We start from the raw sequence: 18,330 nt of genomic DNA, 5'->3' as shown, positions 1-18,330 counted from the left end.
ATACATCTACCTCTCTATTTTTGTGCCAGTACCATGCTGTTTTGATCACTATGGATTTGTAGTATAGTCTGAGGTCTGGTAGCGTGATTCCTCCAATAAGCAGTTCTTGATAATCACTTCTCAGCAGTTATTATAGTTTAACATTATAAAATTAACAAAAATAATGTAAAACTCATATTCTGGCCAAATAGCCACATGGCAGCCGAAAACCATATATTCCCCTCCTGTTCTCCCACCCGTTTGTGCATTCTTTCCAAAAATCAGAGCTTTTTTAAAACACCGTGGGATGCAGGACAAATTGTTCAAAAGAGGGAAATCTGGTCACCCTAACCTTGATGCTCTGGGAACCGCAGCTGTTTACTACCTGTTGCTCCTCTCCAGATGGGATGTGATGCTTGTTATTCCACAGAGCACTAGAACTTGTCAGTTTGAAAGCATCCCCCATGTTTCAGACAGAGAAGCCCTTTTTACCCCACAGCTAAAATCCATTATTAGTTTTAATAAATGATCAAATGATCAAAACTTAGTCTGCCTCCCACACGTGTGTTGGCAGAGGCTGAGGAGGGTGGCATTTGTTACTGTCTAACTGGGATCTCAGGAGTCCTGCCGGCCTCTGAGCAGAAGTGGGGAGCACAGAACCGTCAGCCATTTCCCCTCTCTGCATCAGCGTCCATATTCCTGCCTGTGGCCGTCTTTGGCTCCTAATCAGAGCGTGTCATTCCCTTTTCTGTGTTCCCTCTCCTCACCTCATGTATTTACCTTCACCCCGGCTCCTGGAGGAACCTCACACTGTTGTGGAGATTGTGGCCACAACAGATTGAGGTTCCTCGAGCTTAGGTTGTCCCTGGCTGTCCTCTTCCTCATTCCTTTGAGGGGAACAACTAGTAGAACTAATAATAACAGAGATGGACGTCTGTGTAGAGCTGACACTGGGCAGAGCAGTTGTTACCGGTTGAAATGTGTCCCCCCTCAAAGGATATGTTGGGATCCCAACTCCACTACCTCAGAATGTGACCTCACTTGGAGACAGGCTTTTTGCAAAGGTAACAAGTTAAAAAGAGGTCATTAGAGGGGGCCTTATCCAGGGTGACTAGTATCCTTATAAAAAGGGGAACGTTTAGACATGGATGCACACAGGGGCAAGGCCCCATGAGGGCTACACCGCCACCAGCCAAGGGACTATCAGGAGCTGGGAAAGAGGCCTGGAACAGGACCTTCCCACGCAACTTCTGTGATACCTTCATCTCAGACTTCTGGCTTCCAGGAGGCAATGCATTTGTGGTGTGCCAAATTTGACACCCAATTTGAGGCGTCCTGTTACAACAGCCTTGAAAACTTAACACAGCAGAGTTCTGAGCACTTCTCCCATGATCACTCATTTAGTGTTCACCCCCCACCCCAGAGATAGGCCTGATGTGACCGTCCTCATCTCATAGGTGGCCCAGAGAGGCTGAACAATTTGCCCAAGGTCACTTGAGCTAATAAAAGTCTACTCTAGGAAAACCGTCTAATACTTCCCTCTGGCTTTGACCTTAGTTCTCCTCTTGGCTCCTGTCCCCTTCCTCTCAGTCTCCACTATGGGGCCTTCTTTGTTGTCCTGTCTCTTAAATGTCTGCCATCCCCAGCGTGTCTTAGGCCTCAGCCAGCACCCACATGCTAATGACTTGCTGCTCTCCCTTCTCCGAGGTGGGATGCTCCACAGATACCACAGGCTCAGAAGTTAATCTATTAACCGAGCAGAATCACAAAGCCTGCCCTTCAATGCTGGAACTCCCCTCTAGCCACCAACTTAAAACCCACAGTCACCCCTAAGTCCCTCTCCCTTATGCCTGTGTCACCACCTGCCCCTGCTATCTTTACAGTCAGGACTAGTGGCAGAATTTGCAAGGCCCAGTGTAACATGAAAATTTGGACCCCTTGTTTAAAAGTCAGAGGTAAAGTGCTGTTAAACATACTGAAATATAGGCCAGGTGTGGGGCTCACATCTGTAATTCTAGAACTCTCAACCTAAGCAAGAGTAAGACCTCATCCCTGCTAAAAATAGAAATAAAAATCTAGCCAGGCGTTGTGGTGGGTGCCTGTAGTTCCAACTACTCAGGAAGCTGAGGTAGGAGGATCCCATGAAGCCAGGAGTTTGAGGTTACTGTGAGCTATGATTCCATGGTCCCCTACCCAGGGCAACAGAGTGAGATCCTGTCTCAAAAAAATATATATATTAAAATATAAAACATTTTCCTTTTTTCTGGTGGTCTCTCTGTCCTTCAACTTGTCATGATGTTGGCTATTTAATTGTCCTTGTAAGTAAAGAAAAATTAACATTTTAAATTATTGACATGGACTTTACTGTTTCTCTTTATACCATGCAATGCCAGTTTTAATACAAGAACTTTTTTTTTTTTTTTGAAACGGAGTCACACCATGTCACCCTTAGTAAAGTGCTGTGACGTCACGGCTCACGGCAACCTCAAACTCTCAGGCTTAAGCGATTCTCTAGCCTCAGCCTTCCAAGTAGCTGGGACTACTGTGCCCACCACAATGCCCAGCTATTTTTTTGTTGCAGTTGTCATTGTTGTTTCAGCCGGCGCAGGCCGGGTTTGAACCCACCAACCTCAGTGCATGTGGTGAGCGCCACAAGCCCTGTGCTGCAGGTGCCAAGCCCAAGTAGAAGAACTTTTAACGTGCATGTGGAGTCACGTGATGCACTTTGTATTTTGCATGTGTGTCTTTTCCTTCATGAGAATAATGTGAATTCTACAGGAAGCTAATTCAGCTGTTCTTATTTCACTTTTTCATGTCTGCACCTTCTACTGCAGCTCCCTATCTTTGGCTTACTGACTTGGAAGGAGGGATTGAAAGGAAACAGAACCATCGGTTCCTCCATCTTTCCCTCTCCTACATCACCATTTCCAGTAGAAGTGGTCGGCTATTTACAGGGAGGTCGCACAAGAAAGGAAGGCAACCATAAGGTTTCATGGCTTGTTTGAGACAGGGTCTCATTCCGTCTCCCAGGCCAGAGTGCCACGGCATCATCAGAGCTCACCGCAGCCTCCAACTCCTGGGCTCCAGCCGTTCTCCACCTCAGCCTCCCGAGTGGCTAAGATTATAGGCACGCACCACAATGCCTGGGTTATTTTTCTATTTTTTGCAGAGACAGGGTCTTGCTCTTGCTCAGGCAGGTCTCTGAACTCCTGAGCTCAAGAGATCTTCCCGCTTCTGTCTCCCAGAGTGCTGTGTTACAGGCGTGAGCCACCATGCCTGGCCGGTTATTCCTGTTTCTTAGGATACCATTGCCTTCGCTTTAAATGGAAAGCAGATTCTGATTCTAACAGAAAGTGTGGCCTCTTGGTGCTGTCAGCATCTCCCTCGTACTCAGCTGTAAACACGGCATGCTCACTTGCTTTCTGGGAGTCCTGCTGGGCTCCCATGCACTGGGATTCTGTGCTCAAGGCATCGAGAACACTCCATGGGAGTGTGGTAACAAGGAACAGGGGAGGGGGAGGGCTCACACTGTGGGCGTCTCATCAGCCAGCATGTTCCAGTGCCCTGTAGGATTTCACTTATATATATATGTGTTGCAAACCACAAATGCAAATATAAAATGAAGAATTTTGAGATAGTGAACAGCAGAGCACTAAGCCAAGCTTGGGGTCCTTCTTGGTGTGACTGCCAGGCTGCACACCAATGGATTCACTCTAATTTCTATCCCTACCCCCTCCCACCCCATTCCCCACTGCTGCCATCTCAGCTGGACCCTTCCTCACGTTTCACCATCCCAGCACTGCATCTGCCTTGCTTTCTTCCAGGGTCTCCCTGGTCCTCCCACACAGGCCACCCCAGGGTTTCTCTGCATTGCCCGTCTGGCCAGCATCCCAGCCTGTGCTAGCCCCCACCTGCCTTCAGGTTAAAGTCTGGGCTCCCTAGCAAGGCACTGCTTACTTCTCCAGCCTCAGCACCAACTGCACACCCAAGCCCCTCGGAGTCTTTGCAGACCTGTCCCTGCTGCCTGAGGGTCACATCCACCTGGTTACCTCCTGGCTTCACCTCTCAGCAACACTCATCCCTTGAAGTACAATGAGCAAATTGGCCAGGTCCACACCTGGTCGTCTTAGTGAGGCATGACGACAGTGAGCCTTTGGCCCTCCAGTGGCATTTGCAGATTACGAGTCTAGAGCCCTCAGGACTCCAAAAGCCAAGCTAATCAAGGGCTAAAAATAACACCGTGTGGCACCCAGGCTATCCTGTTTCCTCTTCACTTCTATGGAGAGGGAGCAGCTGGGTTTTGAGGCCCTGCTCCCTTCCCATGGCTTTGTTCTCCCCCCACCCTGCCTCCAAACTCAGAGGCTCAACCCCTATAACTGCAGTTTCTCTTCACCTCAACTTCATTAATGTATGCGGGGTCCTAGGTCCATATTTTTCTTTTCTCTCTCTCCCCCCCTCCACCCCCTGCTTCCATTCATTCTTCTCTTTCTTTTACTTTTAAGATAACCTTGAGAATAATATTGTAACAGACTGCAGGGGTTAGAGGGTGTGCAGTCCCTCCTTTATTTGGATATCCTGGACTCAGGGCTTAGAGAGGAGCCCTTCCACCCGGGGAGAGACTGGACCAGATGCTCTCATTCACTAGAACTCACCTCAACAAAGCATCTGGGACACACGTTCTCTCTGGCAGGGACATCACTGTTTTCTTTTGCTCGGGAATCTTAGCACATCAGCACTATACTCAGGAGCCATTTTAAACAGTGGAATTACCACCGAACCCCCCCCCCCACGTAAGTGTGAAAAACACTAGCACGGAACAGACGGTGGGAAGGGCACTCTTTTGGTATGACAGCTGAAAGAGGAAGGCAGAGCATCTTGTGGGATCTCAGCTGGGGACAGGCGGCTCCACTTCTTCACCACTCTGCCTGTGTCCCTCCAGGAGAGCCCCCCAAATATCGATTTGGGGGTTACAAACAAATGTTAGTGAGTGGGCGAGTTTGCAAATACAGAATCCGCAAAGAATGAGGATACCCCGATGAACTGGAGGACAGATTTTCAACTTAACCATCCAGAAGATGGCCAGGAACGAAGAACGACAAAACAAGATTCTTGGGTAGTGGTGAACAAAATAGTCACTCTGGGAGCTCAAAGATGAGGGATGTTGGCACTCGGCTGTCCCCAAGCTGTGGTGTATAAAATGAGGCAGCAGATATGTATAAACTGAGGGTGGTCAGAAGGAACAGTTGTCAGGAAGGGGAGGACTTAGTGGAGGGAATGAATGAAGGGTCCCGGGAGAACTGAGGAAGCGTGGGCCCCCAGGGGCCAATCTGTGAAGCCGAGCCAGGTCACTGGTGAGCGGTGCCAGGGAATCAATTAAGGCTGACTGGAGCCTGAGGCCAGCCCGGCCTAATTGGTGTGCGGCGCCTGTATTTCTTTACATTTGCCGACTAGCAAGCCAGCTGCCCCTGTTTCTGTGAAATACAAGGGAAGAAATGCAGTGGCCTCCCCTCATTCTAAGGCAAAAGCAAAGATGGGGATATTAAATGGCCTGTCAAATCCTCCACTAAGCCAATGCGTAAGAGATATAGCCGGTCACCCAAACTGTTTTCTGCACACATGCAGAGCACACACTGTTTACATCTGTTTCAAGTTTTAGAAATGTCCAGCCTCTAGCTGTTTCACTGCTTGGGGAACAAAGCATGTTCAGTCAAGGGGACAAGAACTTCCCACTCCTAAATCTAACCCTTTGGACATCCAGTGTACCTCTGAGGTTTATAGCACTACTCTCCAAACATTATCATGCCTAAAGTGAGAAAAAAGGTTTTATTATTATGAGCAGTGAAATTACTATGTAATCTTCCAATTAACTGAATAAAGGACAAAATAAATTCCCTTAGGTCTTAATTTCTACCTTGAACATATCATGCTTGCCTTGATCATCCTACACATCCTAAAAGTGGGCAGAGTTGAAAGGCCTCTAAGCAGGGGGGTAGGAGGCAGCTTCTGTCCACCCCCGCAGCTGTGTGGCTGGCTCTGTCGGCCCTTCTGATTGGCCAGCACCCCAAGTGTTTCTGAAAGCCTTTTGTTGTACATGCAGAGAGAGCCACTAATTTGGCCAATTCCAAGCAGAAAAGATCAAGTATAGATTTCATATCTGGGTTTTAAGTGGTAGTAAAAAGTTGCATTAAGTTATCAAATGCACTGCGATCCCAGCTTAATCGCCAAGTGGCTCTGTAGTTTGGGAATTACTCTGCATCTCAAAGAAAAGAAAAAGTGTTCTGTTTAGATGCTTCGGGTAAATGGGGATTGATCCAGTTACTTTTAAACTAATCTAATTCAGATGGTGTTCGCTGCATAACTTTCTGGGGTTGGCACCTGGTCACTGAACAAGGTGTTCATTTTTATAGGACTTGAAACCTTTGGTTGAAAAGGCACGAAGCAACTCTTACCAGGCCTGTTAGAAATAAAATAGTGTAATCTGAAGACTGTAATTCAAGCCAAACATAGCACGGCACATTTGGAGTAATTTTTTAAATCATCAAATACTCTTTCTCTCTCTATATAGAAAGATATTTATAGATACATATGTATATATCTATATGTAGATATATAGCAGATTCTCATTAATCCTCATTAGCCACCAGCATCACTCAGGGCTTATAGATTTCATATATATCATATATATCATGTAGCATATTATATAGGGAAATCTATAAGCCCCGGGTGATGTTGGTTGCTCACCTTTGATTGGTCTTCCTCACTCTTGCTCATTCAAAAACTACCTGTTGCCCTATGATGACATATTACTACATGACAAACTCTTTCTAGGACCTGGGGATATGGCAATACATAATGGTCCCTGCTCACATTCACAAGAAGAGAAACAGGTGCTGTGTCTCTGGCAGGGCAGCAGGTGTGCTGTCTTGAAGAGCCACCAGGAACGGGACAGAATGAAGGGGAGGTACGAGGAGCAGGTACCTAAAGGAAGGCCAGCAAATGAGAACAGTCAAAGCTGAGGTCCTGAGGCCAAAGTAGGCTCAGCGTTTTTGAGAATACTAAGAAGGTTACCTGTAACTAGAGACAAGGGGGAGAATGGATGAGGTACAAGGACCCGGATGGTATACGCACTTTGGATTTTTGTTTGAGTGAGCTGGGGAGCCATATGAGGGCTGTCTGGAAAGTATCCAGCTATGTGTGTCTCTATTTTTCATAGTATGTGGCTGGATACTTTCCAGACAGTCCTCATACAGTGGGTTGACATGTGTGGACGAATGCTCAGGCCCAGGGGTCTGAAATCCATACATGTAAATATACGTGTGGCAGCTACACAGATAGATCCACTTAAAATATAGATAACTATCTTGGGGAAAACAGGGATGAATCAGTTGGTGTATAGAGAGGGAAAAAGAGGAGCTACTGGGAGAAAAAGTCGCATGGCAATTGGTTAAATGACTCAGAAACCAACGTTAAGAACAAGAATTCACAGCCCAGGGGAAATAGAAAAAAAAAAAAATCCCCTGCTTGTGTGTAGGAAATGGCAGCCGAGTGCCAGGTGGTACTCCCAGAGGACATAAAAATGCTCATTTCTCAAGGCAGAAGTGTCAGAGAGCGTGAGCCAGAGGCTGATGTCACTCTGCCTGTTGAATGTTAGCAGCCAGTTTCCAGGGCTGTTTTTCCATTGCTGAGAAATCTGGGAGTATCACAATCACATACACCTTGGGATTCCCTTCAGATGCTTTTGAAATAATGGCAGGTATAGAAGGCCTAGCAGTGTTATTTTGTTTTATGTCTTTGGAAATGGCATTATTTGGCTTTAAGAAAATCAAAGTTTTATCGTCAAAGAGACTGAGTTTTTTGAGAAAGAATGCTTGGAAACAGGATTTCAGGAATGTGGGGGCTCAAAGAGGTGCATCAGCAGCCACCACACTCACCACAGGCACCTTAGCTGTTGCTTTGCAGGCAGCACTGTGCTTGTTTCTGCGAAAAACACCTCCATGGCCTCCTCAAACCTGGGGGCAAATGATTAATGGTACAGTTAAGACGCCGTGAAGATGAGCCCTTCCTTTGGGGCCACATCATAAGCTATGAAAGCAGACACCATCTAGTCTTTTTCCAGATGTCTCCATTCCAAGGCAAGACCAAGGCTAAGCTGGAAAGCAGTGGATTTGGGGCTCTCCTCTGGGCCTCATTTTTCCATAGCGACTGGATGCCTGATCTCTTTCCCTTCTAGTGCTCTCGTGGTCTCCCCGAGGAATGATATTCATGTGCCCAGCCTCTGTGGAAGGTGCTTGTGCTACTTATCACCTGCACATTAACTCTATAAAGTAGGCATAGGTCTCCCATTTTGTAGAGGAGGAAGCTGAGAGCTAAAGAGGTCACGTACAGCGTGCCCCAGTAAGCAGGTGGCCTGAGGATGTCAGAGCCCAAGTTCCCTCGGCAGCCTCCACCAGCCTGCTGGGCACTTCTCCTTCCCCTCTCCCATGCACAGGGATATCTCCTAACTTGCCTGTCCGGGGAGTTTTGTACTTCTGCTCATGTGATTTTTAACTTTGTAGAGTGGTGACTGGTAGGCTAATGAATCAGCCCTCTGATCCCTTTTATCTCCTTAGTGATTTAATTCACTTTAAGTATAGCTTTTTGGAAGCAAGGTCTTAAAGAAATGATTCTCCGAATGAGGATTGGAGGCCTTGTGAAGTGGTGTCAACACCCCCATCGCAAACCAGTGAGATGTTTGGGGTGAAAGTCTGGGATGTTTTCCAAAGTCCTACCATCTTTCCAAGTTACATACTACGTATAAGCACCAGTTGACAGAATGCTGGAGTATTAGGGTGAGCTTGCTGCTGAAACAAAAAAAGTCCCAAATCTGCATGGTAGATAGGACAAAATAAAGTATCATTTCTTGCTCAGACCAGTGTGACTGGAAAAGCAGGGAAGCTCTGTTCCATGTAGTTATTTGAGTGCCTGGGTTCCTTCCATTGTGTGCCTCCCCCATCTTCTGGGGACTCAGACTCTGTCCTTGTCCCCTCCATCACCCACACGTGACAGCAGATGGGGAGAAAGGCATGGAGGGTCACACAGGGGTCTCAAGAGCCAGATCTGCAGGTAGCAGACATCACTTCTGCCCTCTTTCCATTGTGCAGAATTGCAAGGGGCACAAGGGGACCTAGATGATCTACCTCCCCATGAGTTCGGGAAGACAAAGTGTCATCGCTGCCTTAGACCCTCAGTTCCCCTTCCCTTCCTTCCTGTCCTCAAGACCAGGATCTGAGCATACCACTTAAGAGCAGTCATAGCTGTCTTTGGTTGTCCCTACGACTTGGGATTCTCTCTCAACATCCAAGAAACAGGCTGATGGCTCTAGTTTTCTTCGTAATTAGCCTCGGTTGACCTTCCTACTGCCACACCTGGGACTAAAGGAAGGACTTCAACTCAGACCTAACTTGTGATCTCGATGCTCTTGGGTGTGTGCTGCCCAGTCCTGGGCCATCATCTGTCATGGAGCCTTTCCTGCCCTTCAGGAAACCTGATTCATGGCAGCCCCCACTCTCACCCCACCAGGCTGTTGCCAGTTCTTTAAACACACTCACAAACACAAAAGAAAAGAACATCCTTTTCTGGAAAAGGACTTCAAACATGTAGAAACAGCTTTGAGTATTTGTGAATTAAAGGGTGTGGTCTCCTATCTAAAACATTAACCTAGTGGAGTGTGCCATTGTATTTAAGAGACAAGGACGTAACAGTGGAATTCTGCTCCCTTCCCAGAATTAAGGTTGTGAAATTGGCCTCCAGTGATTAGGGGACTTAGCACAGGATAAGTGTGGGGCAGGTGACTGATGTTTTCTTATACTGTGCACAGAGATACTGGGCCACATCAGCCCTCAGGAAACTTGGGCTCTGTAGGAAGACTTTGGCTTCAGAAAAGAAAGAGGGACAAATTTAAAACTCCTTTGGCCTCTTGTAAATATTAATAAGTTGTTAGAACTTAATTATTGGGAAGGAAGGAAGAAGGGAGAGAGAGAAGGAAGGAAGGGAGGGATTTTTCTTTATCTAAGCTCTGCAGTGACATTCTGGGCTGTGAGGGCAGCCACAGGGCTGTGTGCTTACCTCTTGCTTACCCACCTTATATCATGCTGTTCAGAGCTGCGAGGCTGACGGTAAGTGTAATTTGATTAGAGGGGTTGTTTAGCGTTCCAGCAGTGGGAACTCTGTGTTAATTGGTGTTTTTCAAGATTTACAGTACGTAGTGATACCTTAGGGTTGTGCAGGGGTTCAGGGTATACAGAAGATGCTTATCCCCTTTATATCATTTGATCCCCACAGCAAAACATAAGGACACTAACTCTGAGAGGTTACTGTCACCGTCACACCCTTGATCCCAAGTTGAACCTTAGTCTTAATGAGAATCCTCTGTTCTCATCCTTCTTTTGTCTCCATCTCTGTCCTGCTTGTGATGAGCCATATGGGATTCTGAAATGCTTTCTAGAATGATCCAAGCTGTTAGATGGACCTAATAGATGTAGCTCTTGGCAGTGACCCCATGTTTTATGAAGCTCAAATGAATCTTCCCTTGAGAATGATGTGCTTAGGACCAACTCTCAGAGGCATCTTTTAGAAAAATAGGAGGGCTGGTCAAATGTATGGAGGTGACTCTGTCTGCTCTAACCACTGCTAGAGTCCCAGAGCACATTGGCATAGCTGAGGCTCTGAGCCACCTGCTGACCTTGGTTAACTTGTGATGTCCCAAGCCTTTGCCACAGAACCTCTTTCCCCTGACCCCTGCATAATACCTGTTACTCCCTGCCCTTGTTTTCGAATCTGGATTCCTTACATCAAAAGATGTACAACTCAAAAGATGCCGCCACATCGCTAGGATCTCATCCAATCACTAATCAGTCTAGTCCATCATCCTATATGTGTAAATGTCTCCCATTTACAGGGAGGGGTGAGAACACTCAGTGTGGGTTTCCATCACTCTGGTCCAGTTTCACCCTTTCAGGCATCTGGGATAATTGAGCTAAGGGACAATGTCTGTGTCTCTTTTGCTGGCACGTATCTCTTGCTCGCACATATCTCTTGCTCTGAACCTCTTTCAATGTGTTTGTGTAATACTGGATTTTCCTGAATTCCTAACCCATTTATTTGTTCCTTTACCCCCAGCCACTGTTCTTCCTTCTCTTTGTTAATAACCTTTGGAAGAGACACTAGAATCGCCACTGTGCCGTTCCAGATTGCAGGCAGCAATGCTTGTCTAGCAAGTACCGCTAGACTTAGGGCACTCCCATTCAGACAGGGTAAGGTTACTTAGATGCCAAAGGCATGAGCCATTTTTCCCACTGGGCCTTAGAGCTGCTTTCACCGTTAACCCCAATTTTGAGGTACAGGAAGCCACCTGTGGAGGCCCACAGAGCATGCGGGGCTGTGCTGGGGCCTCATGAGCACCTCCTGCTGCAGCTCCGGAGCCTGTCCTGCTTGGGCTGTGGTTGGCCGCAGAAGAAAGTGTTCCACACTCCGCTTGCTCTATAAATTACCCAAGGCTCCACAGCGTCTAGACTTTCTTTCTTTATTTGTTTGAAAGTATCGGTCAGATAACTGCAGGTGAAGTTCTTTTAGGCAAACAGTTTTGCTTACAAATCCCAAGCAGGTAGCGGGGTGAACTCTCACAAAGCAAAGCACGTGCCACCATTCAGATGGAGGACAGGGGGTATTACCTGGTCACCTGAACACCTCTCTGTCCCCTTCCTGTTGCTGACCCCTCTCTTCTCAAAAGTAATGCTATCCTAGTGCGGGGTGGGGGGGAGTTTGTATTTTTTTCCTTTAAATAGACTTTATAGAAGTTTTAGGTTCATGGCAAAATTGAGCAGTATGGAAACATCCCACGTACTTCTCACTGCTTCCCTCCCCCCATGCACAGCTGCCCCCACTATCGGCATCCTCACCAGGATGGTCCATTTGTTACAGTCAATGAACCTACCTTGATACGTCATTATCACCCAGAGTCCATAGTTGAAAGTGGGGTTCATCTTGGTCTTGTATCTTCTGTGAGTTTGGACAAATGTATAATGACATGTGTCACCGTTCCAGTGTCATACAGAATTAGTTTCACTGCCCTAAAAATCCTCTATGTTCCTCCATTGATTCCTCCTTCTCCCAACCCTTGGTAAACACTGATCTTTTCATTGTCTCTACAGTTTGCTTTTTCCAGAATGTCACATAGTTGGAATCCTACAGAGTGCAGGCTTTTCAGATGGGATGTTCACTTAGCGATATGCATTTAAAGTTTCTCCATGTCTTTTTGCAGACTGCATGTTCATTTACTGTTAAATAATATTTCTATGTGGAGATAATGGGCATGGGTTTCTGAAGAAAAGTCTGGAGCAGGTTTTATTGCTGAAGTATCTTCTTTGCGCCTGCATAGTGTTAGGACTGATACACTGGCAGGGGGAGTCCTAACCCCTTTCAAGTGCGAAGAGCCCGAAGGATCTCAAATTAGTCAATTCTGTGCATCAGGTTTCTGCCTCCAGAATATGCTGTCAGAATAAAAATATGGTATAGTAGAGTAGAACTCAGGCCAGGGCTTGGCACACAAATGCTTGTTGTAAATGATCCCATGGAGATCAGGTTCTGTTTAATGAGGGCAGACTGTGTGACAAATGGAGTGAAGAAAGGTAATGGCCCAAACACAGCAGAAGTTTCTTTCCCACCCGTGTAACAGTGTGTGGAGCCAGGAGCTCTGCTCGCCGTGAACCTGGAACCCAGGCCCCTTCCATCTTGTGGTTCTGCTACCTCCAAGCCTTGTCGTTTCCTTCATCTATCTCGAGTGACACAGCCTTTTGGACAAAGTGTGAACATGAAGCCGAAGTCACACTCTGAGAATTGGTTTGATGTGTGATCAGCTGTCACCTAGCACAATCCTGGGAATAATGAAGTGATACACAAGGAAGTTGGAGTGTTTTTGTTGTTGTTCTCATCAGTTTTTTGGAGACAGTGGGTCATTCTTTTGCCCAAGTGGAGTGCATTGGCATCATCATTGATCACTGTAACCTCAAACTCCTGGGCTCAAGTGATCCTCCTGCCTCAGCCTCCCAAGTAAGGGGGCCTACAGGTGTGTGTCATGACGGCTGGCCTCAGGAAAGTTTTAATGAGGAGTTGAGGAGATCTAAGTGTGGGGGTACCAATCTGGAGCACGTCAGTGTTGGAGTTGGCCTGGGGGTAGCATAAGTGTGACCCTGAGTTCCCTGGCAGGGTGTGGCTGATAACAGGGTACTGAGAGCCCACAGAGGAGGCTGGAATTTCCAGTGTTCATTGTCCTATCAGGGCCTGCCTGTGTGCCCTGCAGGAAGATACTGACCCACGGCCCCGCACCACGGAGGGGTCTCAGGCTGGCCTCTCTCGGAGCCTGGTGGGCGTCCTGGGACTATGATGGTGTTCCAGCAAGCAGGGCTCTGACCCGCACTCCTGGTACCTGATATCCATTTGGCTGCTCACACCAGATTTTGCTACTTTCTCAGGGTAGCTGATTTCTTGGCCATGATGGTTTCCAAGAGGAAAAAAAAAAGGGGAGTTTCAGCAAGAGAGCTAAAGTCTGGATTAGGTGTGCTGGGAGTGTTTGCAGCCTTCATCTTCAGAACCCCTGAATCAGAGTGTGAGGCCCACTGGGCGGTCTGTCTCAGTCCCCAGGCAGGGAGCTGGATTGGACACCTCTTGCCGTGAATCATGTCTGAGAGGATTTTGAAACCCAGGCAGGACAAACTCAAGTGCACACCAGAGTGTGGGAAGCGGGGGGCCCTGAAGCAGCCCTCCTCCACACCACCTCCTCCCTCTCAAAGGCCGAGGCTGCCAAGCCCGTCTCCCACACACCTCAGCAGAAAGTCCCTGGCTGTCCTCCCAGCCGCCTTCCTCTGACCTCGTGAGGTGTGAGGAGGAGGAAGGGAATCTACATTTTGGGTGAGCCATCCTTCCTCCTTTCTGAGAAACAGTGCAGGTCTCAGAGTTCCCCAAGGGCCGTGGCCCAGGGAGACCCACCGACCCGCCTGAGACGTAGCCTGGGACTGGGGCATCTGACTTATTTCCTGTGGCTGCTCCACAAATTTCCAAACCTTGGGTGTCTAAAAACAATAGAAATTCATCCTCTCGCAGTTTTAGAGGCCAGAAAGCTGAAATCCAGGCGTCAGCAGGGCCATGCTGTCTTGAAAGTCCCAGGGAGGGAATCCTTCCTTGATGGCTGGGCTGGCCGTCCTCGGCGGTCCTGGGCTTGTGGCTGCATCACTTCATCTGCACGTGACTGTCTTCCCTCTGTGTCTCTTCTCTTCCTTTAATGACACCAGTCATCTGGTATTAAGTATCTGCTTCACTTTAGTGTGACTTCATTCTAATTAATTGCATCCCAAACCACCCTATTTCCAAATGAGATCACATTCTGAGACTCCTGGTGAATGTTAATTAGTGGGGACACTATTGAACCCCCCAATGCCCGGCCATCACCATCCACACATACATAACTCTTCAGAACACATCCCTACTCAGGGCAGGGACCCCACTTGGATTTCCAGTCCAGGTGAGACAGGCCCAGGGGTGGTTTTCTGAATAAAACCACATCCACTCACTCCAGGAAGGCATGGCCTCACTAGTGGGAGGTCAGCAAATGCCAGTCTCCATCAGGACAGACCTGCGCACGCCCAGGGACACCCATTCTGAATTTTTTCCTCTTTACAGAGGTGCTTCAGGACTGTGTGGGTCCTGGCCAATGCCTTGATGCAGCCTTGAGGGGAACGAGCCCTCTGAGGTTCCCACTGAGCTACCCTAGACCCAAGGCTCTGGTCCAGACCTGAAAGCTGGCATTGGCTCCTGCAGGTACCCCCTCCCCCGCCAAGGGCCTAATTCGGTGACCTTTCCACCAGAGCTGCCAAGAAGGCCCCACCCCTGTCTTCCTGACTGAGCAGCCCCCTGCCCTCAAACCCATGCAGGAGTGGTGGGTTCCTGGCCTCTTGTAACCCAGCTGAATATTTTCCAGGTTACCTAACCAAACTCCTGCAAAACCACACCGCCTATGCCTGTGACGGGGACCATTTGAGCCTCCAGTGCCCTCGGCATTCTACGATAAGTGTTCAATCGGCATTTTATGGGCAAGATTACCAAATGTGTAATTCCCAGCAGCCTGCCTCCCAGAGGGAAGACAGCTTAACCTGTGTGGCACCCACCACTTTCCAGGTATTGCCTTTTATAGATGTGTTAATATGATAAAATGGTTTCAACACACTCCCTCACTCTCTGTGTCTCTGTGTGTATATGTATACATTTTTGTGATTATGTAGTTCACTCCAAGAAAAACTGACCCATGAAAATTACAATTTATACAACTGTCAGTTTTGCTGGTGAGTTGTTATTTGCTTCTCAAAAGAGTTCTTTGCCAGACAAGTTTAAATAGAGTTGGTTCCTACTGGAGATCTCCCTTAGTACACTTGCGATATGAATTCCTTTGTGGGCACACTCCTTACTGCACTCAAGCAAAGAATAGCCATGTTGGGCTTTGACCTCTGGGCCCACATTTCCCATAAAGGCCCCAGTAGGAAAGGAAGGCTGTGGAATCTTTAATGGAAACCACAATAATCTCTGTGAGGCAGACTTCTGAGGTCGTGACCAACTTCTTAGAAAATGTACTCAGGCAAGGGAAATATCAATAATGGTCTTGTGCCTTTTTATGGTTTACTTTTCCAGTTGCAGATAATCACGTTCTTCTTGTTTGGAGCTATTTTGGAGCTCTGTTGAATTCGTCTTTTTACTGCATAGTACCAGGAATAGGGGTAGAGGGGAGGGTTTAAGTCATTCTTTTTGTGGCCGGCACATTTAGGGAACGATTTGGTATAGTTAAAGGTCAAACTAGTATTTCAGTGACGGTTTTAGACTGTTCATGGCTTTCAGTTATCTGATTATCTAAACAACTTCGACTCTACCTTCCCTGGCACCTCAACATTTATAACTAGTTGGTCAAGATGAATTGCTGAGTCACTTGGCCTTGGATTTTTTTTCCTTTAATGCCCTCCTAGTTCCTCATAAATATGTATGAAGCAAGGAGTTTAGAGCAGGTGGCAAGTTAGAAGTCAGTTTGATTTTGTCAGGTATAGCAAACGTGGATAAAGATATTACAGAGAAAAATGATTGCATTTTTAAAAAGATAAATTTACTAGGAAGACTAAGGAGAAATAGAATTAGCTTTAGTGCTATGTAGCCCTCCCTGAGGCCCAAAAAGGAAAAGCAAAAATCGTATGACGATGTAAGGATTTTTCTATTTGTCACACCATGTCTTGCTTCCATGCCAAGCATTGTCGTGTTTGGACAGCCACATGATTGGTAAACACCAACTGAGTAGCCAAAAAGAATGTGTTTGACTGAGTTCCCTTGATGTAGTGTCCACCCCTGGGAAGAGTCAACATGTTTCCTTGGGAGCCAAGAAGCTGCTTTTCTTGTGTGTCCTGCTGTCTTAGTATGTTTTGTGCTGCTCTAACAGAATACCTGAGACTGGGTAATTTATATAGAATAGAAGTTTATTTTTCACAGTTCTGGAGAATGGGAAATTCAAGGTCAAGGTGTTGTTTGGTGTCTGGTGAGGGCCCCATCTCAGCTTCCAAGGTGGCACCTTGAACACTGCATCCTTCTGGGGCAGGGGTGATGCTGGTCCTCAGTTGGCAGAAGAGTGAAAGGGGCAGGAGAGGGAGTGAAACTTGGCCCTTTTTAGTGAGCCTAGTCCCACTATAACAGCCTACCCTGAAATAACAGCATTAATCCACTCAAGAGGGTGGAGTTCTCCTGGCCTAACCGTCTCTTAAAAAGTCTCCACATCCTAATACTGTTACAATGGCAATTAAATTTCAACAGGAGTTTTGGAGAAGATAAACATTCCAACAAGAGCATCCATGCCACCCCCACCCAGTTCTTCCCCTGGATGCCATGTCCCTCCTGGCCCACCCCTCCCTGGCTCCCAGGCCATTTGCCCTTCTAGGTGCATGAAAAGAACTTCAGCCAGGGCCAAAAGGGCAAAAGTGCCTATTTTGTGCAAGTCTGAACTCCTGGTGTGCTGGCATCCCAAAACATGGGCACCATCCTCACCCTTATACAGGTAGCCCTGAGGGAAGAGGTCGTTCCCTAACCAGGCTGACAAGTTAGCATTTGTGAACCCAATTCTGATGTCGTTCAGATGGTTCGTTTGCCAGAAACATCTCCATGCACAGCACTTTGAGCCAGAGATCAAGAGATCCTTTACTTTGTGTCTTTTAAGCTGCCCTAGGAGCTGAGGCAGGGTGCTTCCATGGAAGGAGGTTGCTTAAGGTAGGGAGAGAACATGTTCACATGGGAGACGACAGCTGCCCAGGAAGTCCCCTTCTCTGCATCTTTCAGCTCTTAACACAGTTTGGAACTAGACCTGCCCTGGGGCCTCCAGAGACATCTAAGGGCTGAGTCATTTCACCAAGACCTTGGCCACATCAATATGCTCAATCCTCTGAAAGCTACACCTCCCAGAGGTTCAGAGATTTCCCTGGAGATTTTTCCTGATGGGTGCATATCTCCTGGGCCCCGGAGGTGACAGGTGATCCTGGTAGGGCTGTGTTCTGCACGGAAATATTCCACGAGAGCAAGGCCACTCAGGCTCATGAATCTACACTAAATTTAGGTTGAAGTATTAAATAGATTCTTGGGAACCTGGTTTTTTCATTATAGTCGGTGTCCTTGTTAACAGGACCAGGTTCAGGACCTCAGTGTTTTATCACTGGCACCGTTCATTCCATGTGGGAACTGAGACTTGAATGCACAGCAACAAAATGTGGACCTTTCCCAGGCCTGGAGTAGGGTGTTCTGTGAGCTTCTCCTGGGCAGATTCATTAACAAATGAGAGAGTTACCCAGAAAAAATCAGGAGAGATTAAGATTTGAAGGGAAGCAGAAAGTCTTGAGTATTCTACCAAGAAAACTGGTTGCCAAGGGAGAAGTAGGCCACAAACTCTTGAGTTTGGTGAGGGTAGGAATCAGCTTTTTAATTTTCATTTGTTGGCCTGGGTAATGGGTCATCAGCTGGGGGAGGATTCAGGTCTCCAAGGCCTCCCCCAATGCCCATCTCTCCTGTGGCCTGTGGAGGGCCGTTTCTAAGGATGAGGAGCCAGGACTGTGACTTCTCATGGCCGAAGCTCTCTCGGCTTAAAGCTAGGGGATCCCTCCTCAAAGGGGACCTCGAAGCTCCCCTGCAGCCCCACATGTGCAGACACTCTGGAGCCTCAGCAACTTGCCTTTGCTGGAAGTGTCTGCAGCGGCACCAGTCACAGTGGGTAGGAGGCTGGTTTTCTTTTTCTTTTTTTTTTTTTTT

The 18,330-nt window shown here is 47.4% G+C and overlaps 1 protein-coding gene across 1 annotated transcript in view; it reads left to right on the top strand.

The window, feature by feature from the left end:
- The window catches only part of EVA1C (eva-1 homolog C), an 84,336-nt gene that overhangs the window by 23,755 nt on the left and 42,251 nt on the right, over window positions 1-18,330 (top strand). Inside the window, exon 2 of the mRNA XM_023517444.1 lies at window positions 14,990-15,186. Coding sequence (XP_023373212.1) covers window positions 15,115-15,186 — 72 coding nt within the window. The 5' untranslated portion in view covers window positions 14,990-15,114. The remainder of the gene's footprint in view (window positions 1-14,989; window positions 15,187-18,330) is intronic.

The sequence above is a fragment of the Otolemur garnettii genome, unplaced genomic scaffold, assembly GCF_000181295.1.
Source record: "Otolemur garnettii isolate 467f Iridium unplaced genomic scaffold, OtoGar3 scaffold00111, whole genome shotgun sequence".
NCBI classification, from domain to species: Eukaryota; Metazoa; Chordata; class Mammalia; order Primates; family Galagidae; genus Otolemur; species Otolemur garnettii.
The sequence above is the reverse complement of the archived record's forward strand: the minus strand, read 5'-3'. Positions and strand labels throughout refer to the sequence as shown.